General features: G+C 37.2%; 1 protein-coding gene across 1 annotated transcript in view; it reads left to right on the top strand.

The window, feature by feature from the left end:
- Positions 1–12,716, top strand: part of EYA4 (EYA transcriptional coactivator and phosphatase 4) — a 121,343-nt gene extending 108,627 nt beyond the window's left edge. Inside the window, exons 12-18 of the mRNA XM_050971885.1 lie at positions 154–243; positions 6,372–6,430; positions 6,540–6,700; positions 8,816–8,930; positions 10,735–10,856; positions 12,163–12,263; positions 12,699–12,716. Coding sequence (XP_050827842.1) covers positions 154–243; positions 6,372–6,430; positions 6,540–6,700; positions 8,816–8,930; positions 10,735–10,856; positions 12,163–12,263; positions 12,699–12,716 — 666 coding nt within the window. The remainder of the gene's footprint in view (positions 1–153; positions 244–6,371; positions 6,431–6,539; positions 6,701–8,815; positions 8,931–10,734; positions 10,857–12,162; positions 12,264–12,698) is intronic.
- Positions 12,717–12,922: the final 206 nt, after the last annotated feature.

Genomic DNA, 12,922 nt, shown 5'->3' with positions numbered 1-12,922 from the left:
ATTATATTAAAATAATTTAATACTCAAAGGATTTCAGGGAAATTTCTTACAGAGTTAATTTTTCAAAACACTTTATATACATCAATTTTAAAAGTAATTCTAATAAAACTTAGAGGTATGTAATTAGCTAACCTTGTTTTTTTGTTTTTTAAGGATCCGCCCATGGCAGTGACCCTTGGACTACGAATGGAAGAAATGATTTTTAATCTTGCTGACACACATTTATTTTTTAATGATTTAGAGGTAAGAATCAAAGGAATGCTAGCACCGGTATTCCTGATTTTTAACTTAGTGGCTTTGTTGTACATTTGTGTTTATTGTGTGTGACATTTCTGCCTGTGTAGTTTTTGGGTTTGTCATACTCTAATCAGAGAGAGGTTATCTGGGTGGCACTGACTTCTGGTGGCTCCAGAGTCCTTCTGTGAAACTCAGTGAGAGAGAGAATCTGCAAACTACCCATTCCTTTCTTTGTCCATCTTTTGTTGGTTTCCACGTGTGCGAAGCTGTCATCTGCTGTCATCTCCAGGATGGCAACATACATGCCTCATGTCCTTCTCTTGAAGTTCTCCATATTCATTTGCTTTCACTGGGTGCCCTCATCTGACCAGAAGAGACTTTTCTGCTCTTGACATACCTGAGCAGCCTTTTGGCTCCAGGCCTGTGTTACTTGTTCAAATGTAGAATATTCTTCGTTTACCTCAAAGAATGCAGCATCAGAGAGCTGGGACTGTGATAGATGTTCTGATCAGTGATTTCTTTCCCCAAGGTAACCAGGCAATCAATGTATTGTCACAATTACCCAGGGAATATGATTTGGCAATTGGTCAGAAAAGGGAGAGACCTCTTCCTAGGAAGTGCCCTCTGTGGGCAGCTCACCTGTAAGAAAGACATGGATGGACTCTCACAGGGACAGTGGTCTGGGAAGCAGGCTTGTAGCTGAGCTTCACAGGAGCCCAGATCTGTTAACATAGGCAGTGACAGCCTACCACCATATGTGTCAAGACACGGGGTGAAAAATAGTTTTCAAATGAACCCAGGGGTTTTTCAGACCTTCTGGTGGTCTAAAATGGTTGTTTTCTTACTGAGAGTAGATTCCAGACTTCCCTCCATGGACAGATACTTGCCATGAATGGGAGCTGGAAGACTTTAAGGTTTTGTTTCGAATCCTAGAGAAAGGTCTATGGTGACTGAATAGACAAAATAAAGAGAAGTGAAATTTTTCAATCCACTGGGATTTTGGTTTTGTCTTTTGTTCCTTCATCAAGTAGGTAGTAATAAAAGCAGAAGGTACCAGTTGAGGTTGTCTTCGTCATCCCTTGCAGATCTGGTTTATTCTTAGCTCTTTTTGAGTCCAGAAACTGGAATCTACTTCACCCCACACCTGAACTGCACTTCCTCCTTGCAGCAGCAGAAACCAAAGAAAGTAAAGCCCTGGACATGCCTTTCTCAGTGTGTGCTTTATTGCAGTTCTAGAGAGGCGTCTCTTGACAATGCAAGTACAGTCAGTGAATGTCTCCTTCTGGTGCCCTGTACCAGGGAGAGATTCCAAAATTTTTCAAAACATAACTTAAGTTTCTTTTTAGCAGACCTTTGCCCCTGCATATTCAGAGTTTATGTGCCATGAACGAAATTTAAGCCATTCTGTAGAATCTATTCTTCAGTGTTGTGCTGAGTTCAAGTGGAAGTGTTCAGCAAAATGGAGCTTTGCCCTCTTTCCATACATCTTTATTCTTGCTTATGGCCATTGAAACTTCATTCCTGTCTCTCATTATTTATTTTGTCTGTAGATCACAAGTTCAGCTGTCATAGGGGGATCATTACATTTTGGCTAATCTTCATAGGATGGTTTTAATAACCCTGTCCAAAAACTCATATGCCAGCTCATTCCAGAGCTTGAATGTTCCCAGGTTTAGATAAATAAAAAAATATATTACTTGGGAGCTGTCTTAGAGAGTCTCATAAATCAATCAGTTTGATTTGATTAAAAGCAATTTATATATATATATATATATATATATATATATATATATATATATATATATATGTATTTAATAATCTCAATTTCTACAAGAAATTTAGTATTTTATAGCCCAGAATTCATCTTGGTCTCAAAAGCAACTCTCTTACAAAATTACCAAAATTCCAAAGTGCATGTGTTGAATTGAGTTGTATGCATACATGTCAGAAGACCAGGAATTTTCTATCTTCTTAGCAAATAGGATAAAGTGCCCAAGTATGTAGAGGCATCCTTTAATATGCTGATGGATAAACCTGTCTGTTTAAATCTGTTTGCAGAGCACATGGCCATTGCTGAATATTAAAGTGCATCTGCATGATGAGTGTGTAATGAATTCTGAGAATTCCCAGAGTGTGACTTGGGTTCTCTCCCTCATCTCCCCTCCTCTCCCCATCTCTCTTGCTCTGTCTTCCTCTCTCTGTCCTCCCCCAGGGGAGCAGAAATGAGTGCTGAGCTGCTGATGATTGTGGCCATCAAGACAGGAGACCATCAGTTCTCATTGGAGGAAATGAGACAGGCCTTTCTTTATTTGCTAGGCAGATAGACTGCTTATCCATTCATCATGTCATTTTTTCAGTGGTGAGCCCTCAGGTTCCACACCCTCTGTCTTGCTTTCATCTTCAGCCCACTGTAAACCTCGTGGCTCTGGATGACAACTGTGAAGTACTGCTGAACCTGTGTACCTGTAATATTTACTCCAGACACTACATCCCTAAACTTTTTACCCCTATCTTTCTTGGTTACAAACATTGCATAGCAGGTTCTAGGAATAATAACCAAGTTATTGAAGTTATCACATACAAAAATAAAGTTTTCCTTCCTCTATGCAAATCCGTGTCACTGCTGATGCAGAAATTCCAATCTGCTGAGACATTTTCTACCAACCCAGTAACCCACATTCTAATCAGCCAAGCTGCACTTTTATTTCAGGCTAGGCTGTTCTCCAGCTACTGCATTCTCAGGGTATAAATTTTAGTTAGCTTGAGAAGTATCACTTGGGAGGGCAGTTGGTGTTTTGCCATGAAAATAGGAGTTCCAGAAAGTTCGTGTGCCTAAACAATACTTAGGGATGGGACTCAGATTTATAATAATGGCCAAACTAAGGCATTCTCTGTTCAATCAGGTAAGGAATAAAATTGAGTTTTTCTTCATATCTCAGTATTAGTTCTAAGACAGCATTTAGAATTGTTGGTAAGGCCTATTATGCACACCAAAAAAAACAATTTCTGCAAATTGCAGAAATGAATCTTCCAACTCTATTATTCCACTCCACTCTCAGGTCAATGAAAAGAGAGAGTATTAATTTCAAACAAACTGAATTATATTTCAATTTTTATCATTATCCTATTGTTTTTTAAAGGAGATTTTGTCCTTTTTTTTTTCTCACTATAAATAGAAATGAGAAATTAAAAATAAGATTTAGGTAAGTCTCAGAATTTGGGAGGCAGATAAGACTAGTTTTAACAGAGACTGAAGCATATATATTAAAAAGGGTTTTCAGTATAGCCTAAGAAAGCACCGTGCAGTTTTGTGTTCAGCTTTTGGTCAGTGTTTTTACTGGATAATGAAATTATTGTCTGGTCCAAGATTATAAGTTTCATGGATGATGAATTGATTCTTTACTCTCAAAATTTCAGGCTCTAAAAATTGCTGCAAAGAATTGACTGCATTCAGATATAATTTTAATTAGTATTGCTTCAAACAAAAGCTAGATTCCTTACTTAGATTTCTTTTCCTGCATTTGCTCTAATAAGAAATGTATTTTTATGTTTCTTAGTTTTGACATTGCACTGATAGCCACTTTGACTTGAGCTTAACCAGTACTACTGTAGCTGATGTATTTTAAAAAGTATTTTACCTTAAAAAAGTATTTTACCTTAATATTTAAGTTGACAGAGAGCTTGCTTTCTTTCCCATAACCCTTTAGTGTCATCTAAAAGCAAACTCAGATGTAGTGTTGTGCCACCAGTTTTCATTTCTTTTGAGAAAAGTAGAGAGCTATCTCAAATCCGCTCAAACTATCTGCTTTTTCTTTTTTTATAGCAAGATTTTTCCACACCATGTCAGTGAATTTGTAAAAGGTAAACATTTTGGTTGAAGTAGATAAGTAGACAAAAAAACAAAGTAAAAAAAAAAAAAAAAAAAAAAAAAAAAAAAAAAAAAGATGGGCCCATAAACTTGTTTGCTGGTCAGAAAATGTGTATTGCCAGCATGTAGAAGAGGAGATGACCCATTGATCCAGAGGAGAAGAGGAAAGGGGAAAAGAGGGAAACTGGAGAGTGCTGTTGGGTTTGATCTCCTATATAACATATATGTTAACTCCTATATTAACAACCTTCTTGCAGGGACAAGGGGGCGAGTAATCAGAAAGCTGCATGGTCCCCTCATCCTGTTTCTGGAGTCAGTCACAGAATCACAATGAACCAACTGTGAGACAAAACAAATTAAACACCTGAGCCTTTGCTGCCCACTCATACTTAACTTAGTAATGAAATTATCAGCAGAACAGTTACCTAGAATTTTCAAGGCTGAAACAATGCAGCTGAAAGGCTTAACAAAACCCAAACAGCAGCAGACACTCCTTATCCATCAAGGCTTTTGTGTGCCTTCCATTTAATTAGTATACCTTCATATCCACAAGATTTTTAAACTTTTAAAACTTTTATGAGTTCCAGGGAAATCTGTGGAGGTGATTAGAAAGCCAGATATTGCCCAGATGTTGCAAAATATAGAGTCAGAACTTTTCCCAGTAGGGCTTTTTGTCTGATTTTTGAGTTCCTGTCCTACACTGGGTGAAGCATAGTTCCATTTTTTTCTAGAGTGTAAATGATGAATAAGGATAAAGAAATTAATCTTCTATTTCAGCTGCCACATTCCCTTTACTTTCTCCCTTCACCTGCTATTTACATCCAAAAATAGCTTATTTAAAATATTCTACATCTCAAGATAATCTCCTCAGACAGATCTAAAAATTTTTATTTCTCCAGTGAGGGGAAGAATGCTTCATTCCTGTTCCTTGAACATAGCTCTGTTATCCTATCTTAGTGGGTTCAGCCACATAAGCAGAGCTTGGTAACTCTTTCTTTTAGCTTTGGCCCTTTATTTTAAATTATGATTGCTTGTATGATGCAATGAAATTATGTATTTCAAAATTAAATTATATGTATTTGTTTTATACATAATTGCCTCTTTTTTTTTAACATCTTAGTTCATGTGAGTCGAAGTCTCTTAAGTTTTTGTTCATTGCAAAGCAAACAAAGTAGAAAGATGAAATGATAATTCCCTAAATTCACACTCTGGGAACTTGTGGCTTACACATTTGGAAATCACTCCTCTGTTCAGATTTATCCTTTATCTGTACAATTTACCACTGTTACGAGACAAAGACTGAAAACCTAGAAGGACATAGCCATGCATGTCACAGAGAGTCTGAATTAAGTGCTGACTTAAATGGACACTGATTTTCAGGTTTGTCTTTGGGTTAAGATGTTAGTTCCAGCAACTATTGAAAACAATTATAAAATGCATGATGGCTTGGCTTATATATTTAGTTTTGTTTTCACCACAGTTTCTTTTCTTTGTGCTCTAACCACTGTGCAGATAAGGATATTTGATAGCTGTACAATTGTAACCCCCTCTTGGAGGGGAATTCATATTTCCAATGTACCTCAGTACACTTCAGTTCTTTCCATCCCTTCCAAAGCCAGTAAATAATCAACTTCTGTAGGATTGCTGATTATATGTGATTTTCCAGCCAAAGGCACTCACATAAATTAAAATAAGAACCTGATAAGTGCCCAAACTACTTAACATCAGTCTTAGCCTGTTGAGGTTCACCATCAATTGCTTTTAGGGAGTGGGAAAATAAGGTTTATGTGATTTTCAAGTATTGGTAAACTAGGGAGGCTGTAAATGAGACTTGCAATTTTGGTGGCTTTACAATTAAGATAATTTTACTCCTAAAAATCACCCCAAAACTGCGTATTTCTTTTCTGAAGGTCTGTTTTAACTAGTGACTCACACTGTTTAGACGTTGAAGTTTACTTTTCTAAAGATGCCGATGGCGGTAGGAGACTGTGGGTGTGCACAGGCTGCCACCTTCTGGTGCAGCCAGTGGCCTGCGCCGCTCCTTTCTTCATCTGTACCAAGCCTGTGGTGAGCACAGAGTCGTTCGGTTGGAAAATATCTCTAATATCCCCTCGTCCAGCCATTAGCCCAGCCCACCGTGCTCACCACTAAACCGTGTCCCCAAGTGCCACATCCACACTCCTTCTGGACCCTTCCAGGAACAGTGATGGCACTCCCTCATAAGATAAATTTGTAATTTGGGTTTGCTTTCTTTTCTTTCTGACAGGAATGTGATCAAGTTCATATAGATGATGTTTCTTCAGATGATAATGGACAAGACCTAAGGTAAGATACAGAAATCTTTTTTCTTTTTTTTTTTTTTTTAAGATGAAATAATTTGAGCACTTACAGGAATACATTGTATTTATTTTTACTGTATTTTGGGTGTTTGCAGTACCTACAGTTTTGCAACTGATGGCTTCCATGCAGCTGCAAGTAGTGCAAACCTTTGTCTGCCAACAGGTGTAAGAGGAGGGGTTGACTGGATGAGGAAGCTGGCTTTCCGTTACAGAAGAGTAAAAGAGTTGTATAATACTTACAAGAACAACATAGGAGGTGAGTTCAATTACCAAAAGCAACTTTGAGCGCTGATCAGTCTAAGCTGCGTGGTGATGAGCTGCCACCCAGGGAGAGAGCCTGGGAAGCCACAGAGGGAATGGAGAGTGATGGGACTGAACCAATGGATATTGAAAGCTGCTGACTGTAAAGGCAAAGCCGCATGCTGTTCTGCAGGGGAAATGCAGTTGGAAAAACAAAGCAAGCTTCCATTTAGTTTCCACAGAGCCCATTTTCCTCCCTCAGAGCCAGCTAGTCTTACCTGATTTGTTGAACCACTTAGTCTACCTCAGATTTGCTGTTGTTCTAAGAAAGATATTGTGTAGTTTCACAGCACAGATTGGCTGTGGATGGCCATTTCCATCCTACATTTTCATTATCTGGTTGGTAACAACTCTGTCACCTAAACTTTCTGCTGGGTACCTGGTAGTCTGTTTTCACCAGTGGATGCAAGAAAATTCTGTCACTGCCATGCCAGTGATAGAATTTGTTGACTCTGTAGCTTTTGTTGACTCTGTAGCTTACACAGTTTTGTCTCCAATAAGTCCAAATCTCATTTGGGACAAGAACTTTGCTGTTACTCTTTTAATTCATGGACTCACTTATGTCTGCACCAGCAGATTGTAGGCAATCAGGCAGCAGAGCCAAAAGAATCTGTTCTGCAGAGTCCTGTGTGCCTTGCAGAGACAGACAGCCCTCTTGTGAGGAGGGAAGTGTGCCAATTGACCCCCTCAACAATAGACTGTGAGAACAGGGATTACTTAGAAGTCTTCAGTAATTGCTACATTCATGTATTTTCACTCTTAGCAGTTCAGTCTTTCCTTACCACAAGGTGAAGCAATAGGACCAAAGTAGTAGAGGGCTGACTTTCACTTGCCCTACTTTGCCTTTCATTGGTGTTGTGAATTGAGTTATATATTAATAATTCTTGAAACAGTGTTAACCAAAACTTTACTGGGTTTTCTTATATCTCCTGATACATCTAAGATTCTAAAGCTGCTGTATTTCATAAAACACTGATAAGAGAACAAGTCCAAGAGCACAGGGAGACACAGTGAGAGAAACAAACAGGGTGCAGATATGTTGTGCACTAGATTAAGATTTTTATTATCTCCAACATATCCTGCATCTGAAATACAAGCCATCCTTAATGGGAAGGTTTCTTCATTTGTCATCCATATCTTAGCCTTTTTAATAATCTTCTTAGCTTATCTGTACCTGCTTATTTCAAAAGAGCTGCTAGAAATTATCAGAAGGCAATCCATATATAATCCATATAATCCATATAATCCAATATATGGATTAATCCATATATTTTTAGATTATTTCACTTCTGATTTTTGAAGACAGCCATCATCACTTGTAGGGTGTGAAAGAGAAGAGGGATACTAAAGGTCAGGAAGCCTATTTCCCTGCTCTTCCGAATCTACATATAAAATACGTTGGTTCCAGCAAATTCATGTCTCATCATTCAATAGGCTGGGTATTTTTAAATGTCTGACAATTTATACCCAAAAAGAGATTTTTGAGGACTAACTTTTAAGGACCAACTGAGATATGAGAACATAAGATGTGCAGCCATTTCAGGCTCTAAATGCTGTAAAAGGAACCAGCTGCAACAGGACATGAAGAGCAAGCCATGAGCAAACAAATAGATACCTGTATGTGTAACCTGAAGTTCACACTATATGCAGAGTCATAAGTAGGGGGGTTTTAAACAGTTTTTTCCAAAGTATCTTCTTTTGTGACCATCTTCACCTATGAAGGATCCATTGGGGTGACATGGATCTCCTTGTCACTGCCTCTGATAAGGAGAATCATGTATGTGGGAGGACCTGGTTTAAAAATATGTTTCTGAAAGAAATACTTTGAAATGCAGCCTGATACATAAAGAAATGCAACTAATTACTATTATTATCTGAAATACTCTTTGACATTCCCTAATATAGTGAAGTCCAAATAAAGCCTATGATTTTCTGATTATTGAAGGCAATAGATTTTGTCTTTGATTTTTTTTTTTTTAAGTTCTAGTGGAATTTAAAATAGAAACAATGACCATAAACCCTATCTGATCCAGAATTTAATTCTATTTTTGTCACTTTTCTTACATTAAAGGACTCCTGGGTCCCGCTAAAAGAGATGCATGGTTGCAATTAAGAGCAGAGATTGAAGCTCTGACAGACTCCTGGCTAACAAATGCACTTAAATCATTATCAATTATCAGCACAAGGTATGTATCTGAGTCTGCTGTAAAATAAGTTTCTAGACACGTAATGGATGTTTTTTTACATTTTAGATTACAATAAATTAGTGCCTTTAAAGAACAGAGCAGGTCTACTATGACTTTTGACTTTTGAGTAGGACGCAGGAAAAATGGAAAGTGGTTTAATTTATCATGATTCCAGCATTTACTAAAGATAGTATGAAATGTCTTCTCAAATGTGTGTACATTGAAAGTGTATTGTAGAATTCTGAGACAGCTTTTAATTCATTGCCTTGTGGACAGCATTCTCTGAACTCCACAACTCCTGTTCTGTCCTTCGATGTTTGTGCCTATCTGCAGTGCAACCTAAATACTGTACAGATACCAGAACATAATGACATTTTTCTTCTGTCCTTCCAAGCAAACCAGTATATCTCAGTATAAATCTTAAGTTTCCACAAGAGCAAAAATCTCTTTTAACTAAAAGTCTGAGTTCCCAATATTGAGACATAAAACATATTGTTCCTCTGAAACAATAAAACTGTGAACCCTGCTGCTGCTTAGTAAGCCGTGCAATTTGTGTCTTACCAGAAATCCTAAAAAATCCTGGTTTTAAACCACAAAAAAGAGCAACATTAAGTCATCTTGCTTTCTGATCATGTCTGGGAAAAAACTCAGCGTGAAGTGGAAAGAACAAACTTGGAAAGACACAAAAACCTTTATTTTGACATAACAACTTTTGCAATAAGCTTATCTCTTAATTGTTATTTAACAATGTGTGAAGCACTTCAGGAGAAGAAAAGTAACAAATTTGTGTAAGCTGTTGTATTTAGCTCTACATTTCTTTCTGAAAGTCTCTTCTGAGAGACTTTTGGTAATGAAGGCCATTTGAGCATCGGTGGATGAGTCTGGAAAACTGTTATCCTTCACTCAGGATTGTTAAATAACAGTCTTTTGTCACGTCTTCAAGGAACTGTACGACTGTAAACCTTCAGAAGCTACCTGTGAGTCAGCTAAACATGACTGATATGTTATAACAGGAAATTGAGGTACATAAAGGTGAAAATAGCAGCCTAGGGTCGTGCTTGGAGTTTGTGGAAATGCCAGGAGGAAAACTCACAAGCATTTACTTTCAGCTCCATGTCCACATCATGGTCGTGCTCATACTCCAGCCTGTCAGTGCCTGAAGTAGCTCAGCTCTGAGTTCTTTGGCCTGCACAACTTCTCCATTCAAGTTTCCATCCTCACCATTCAATGGTTTAATTTATTGTGATTCCAGCACTTACTAAAGATAGTATTCTTACTAACATAATCATTCTTATCTGTCCCTCTCTTCAGAGACATTCTTACTCTTGAAACTTGAAAAAAGCAGTGCCATTGTGGAGAATAGTGTAGATAAAAGAGTAGATAAAAGATAGATAAAAGAGTAACAAATCACATTTTTGTGTTCTCTTAACTATTTTATTTTGCTGGTGGCTACTGACAGTTAACTGCCAGCATGAAATTATGCTTTCAAAGCATTCAAATACCTTTTTTTGGAGGCTGTTGATGGTCTTAAATATCTGTATTTTACTAGACCCATCTTCAAAGACCTGATTCTTTACACATCAGTGTGGAATATTGCCTACAAAACAGGCCGACATATTTTTAAAGGCTTTCACCAGGGGTTTTATGTACATTTTCTGTAAATTATGGTGCTGAGCAGCTGTACTGTGTGAATGGAAGTAAATGTTGAGGGATCTTAAATATGCTCTCCACAGCTGGTTCACCTCATCAGCATTTGGGTTCTGTTTTAAAACTATTTAAACTTAAACTATTTCTCTCATTTTAGGAGTAATTGTGTAAACGTGTTGGTAACAACAACCCAGCTTATCCCAGCACTTGCAAAAGTTCTACTGTACAGCTTAGGTGGAGCTTTTCCTATTGAAAATATATACAGTGCAACCAAAATAGGTAAGAAAATGATTCTTTCCATTCTGACTACAATGCATTACCTTTTCTTTTTTTTTTTCTCAGTAATGGATATATTCCAAAACACTTCCCTGACACTTAGCAGTTTTAGCTAAAAGATTTAGGCATTGCATGTGCTCAGATGTATTTATGTCAAAGAGTTCCAGATTCACCTTATTTTCAATGATGCCTAAAGGAATAGAGATGCTGATTAAAAGCCTCAGGAACTCCTCAGTATGGTTCAGAAAACAAAGAGCTTGCAGAAAAGAATGAAGAAAAGTTTTTTGTGAATTCAAATCTGAGCAGAAGTTCTGTTAGATTAGCCTCTGCTCTGACCTTCAGCTCTATGCAAGCCAGGCCACAGCTTCACAAACCTTTTCCTGAGGCATAGTATGTCAGTGATGGGAATGGCAGCTGTTTCTGACAGAACCTGTGTTGCTGGATTAAAAAAAGGGCACTTCCACATTCTGTTCATAGCCATGTGCCTTTTGTGCATTATGGTTTGGAAATGTGTGGCTTCTGGAAATTGCATGCAAAACTGTAAACCAAGAGAAGCAGTCATTCCTGTGAAATGTGATGCAGCATACAATGACTGATAATTTTGCAGATTTTGCTAATCATCAGTTCAGGAATGTTTCATTTCTACAGCTATGACAATCTTTATAACATGGAATGTGTCACTTCATTGACAAAAGGATTGCAATATGTTTCATAAATGATTTTCACAAGGGAAAAAGCAGTGCATATTCTAGCAGCGTCAGGTAAACTATTACCTCAGTCATCATTTAATTAAGTTTTTTCATTACTACCTCACTCATTGTTGCAGATACATTAGAATTAAGCTTTCTACTTTCCTAGTAAGAATATTATTGCAATCATAAGGAAATATATAAATTCAATTATTCATTTGCTGACCTATTCATTTTTGCAGTGCTGCTAATTCCTTTGTCTTAGTGGCTTTCCTGTAAAGATTAAGAGGTCTAGTTTTACCTGAAACATCTTAGTGTCATTAAGGGAATCCGTTGCTTCTTACCAGATTTGGCTCTAAATCCCAAGGTTGGGAACTTTTTAAAAGTAGTGGTAGCAATGTCTTACCATTGCAAAAATCCTCTGTAAGGCTTCACCGTAACTCACTTGATAGCTTGAATAAACAGTGCATTGTTTTTCAGGCAAAGAGAGCTGTTTTGAGCGTATAGTGTCCAGATTTGGCACTAACATAACTTATGTTGTGATTGGAGATGGCCGAGATGAGGAACATGCAGCTAATCAGGTAACTTCACTCTGAACTCTTATCTCATTTATCTTCCAGGAAAAGAAAGTTGCTTTGAACGAATAATGCAAAGGTTTGGCAGAAAAGTAGTATATGTTGTAATTGGGGATGGTGTAGAAGAAGAGCAGGCAGCAAAAAAGGTAACCTGTCTTCTGAAATGTTGGTGTGATACATAGCTACTAATGCAAGCCTTTCTGTTTGCATTTCTGTCAGTGTTGCACAAAATGACAAATAATTTCAGTCCACAGATGCAAGGCAACAAGAGCATGATGAGACCAGCACTTAGAGTAAAATGAACCATTTGGATTCTAGCATTTGCTTCACTTCACTTTGGGAAGGAAAAAAAAAAAAAAACTAAACCAAAAAATTATTTTTAAAACAGATGGAAAAATAATGCAGAAAAAATACTTGACAAACTTCAAGCAAATTAAAAGATAAACAGAAGTGATAGGAAGGGTTATAATATAATGGTTGGGTGGAGTTTTTCTTAAAATGCTGAAATTAGGAATGTTTCAAGAGAAGTGTTACAGAGAATGTGGAAAACATCTAAAAGACTGTGCAAATTTTTTGCTCAGATAGATGAAGATCCATAGTTTACTGGGGCAAATATGATAAAAACGTAATTTTCTTCAAGAAAGACATATCTGCTAAAGGAAAAAGAACACAATGTAGAGATTTTGCACCAAATCTGTATTTCCAAAAAAGAACTGTTTCCTAGTTTCCTCATGATAATTCAAGTCTAATTTCAGAACAGAAGTTTTTAATGTTCAGAAACATCAAATTAGTAATTTGTGCTGTG

Source organism: Serinus canaria, chromosome 3 (genome assembly GCF_022539315.1).
Source record: "Serinus canaria isolate serCan28SL12 chromosome 3, serCan2020, whole genome shotgun sequence".
Taxonomy (NCBI): Eukaryota; Metazoa; Chordata; class Aves; order Passeriformes; family Fringillidae; genus Serinus; species Serinus canaria.
The sequence above is the reverse complement of the archived record's forward strand: the minus strand, read 5'-3'. Positions and strand labels throughout refer to the sequence as shown.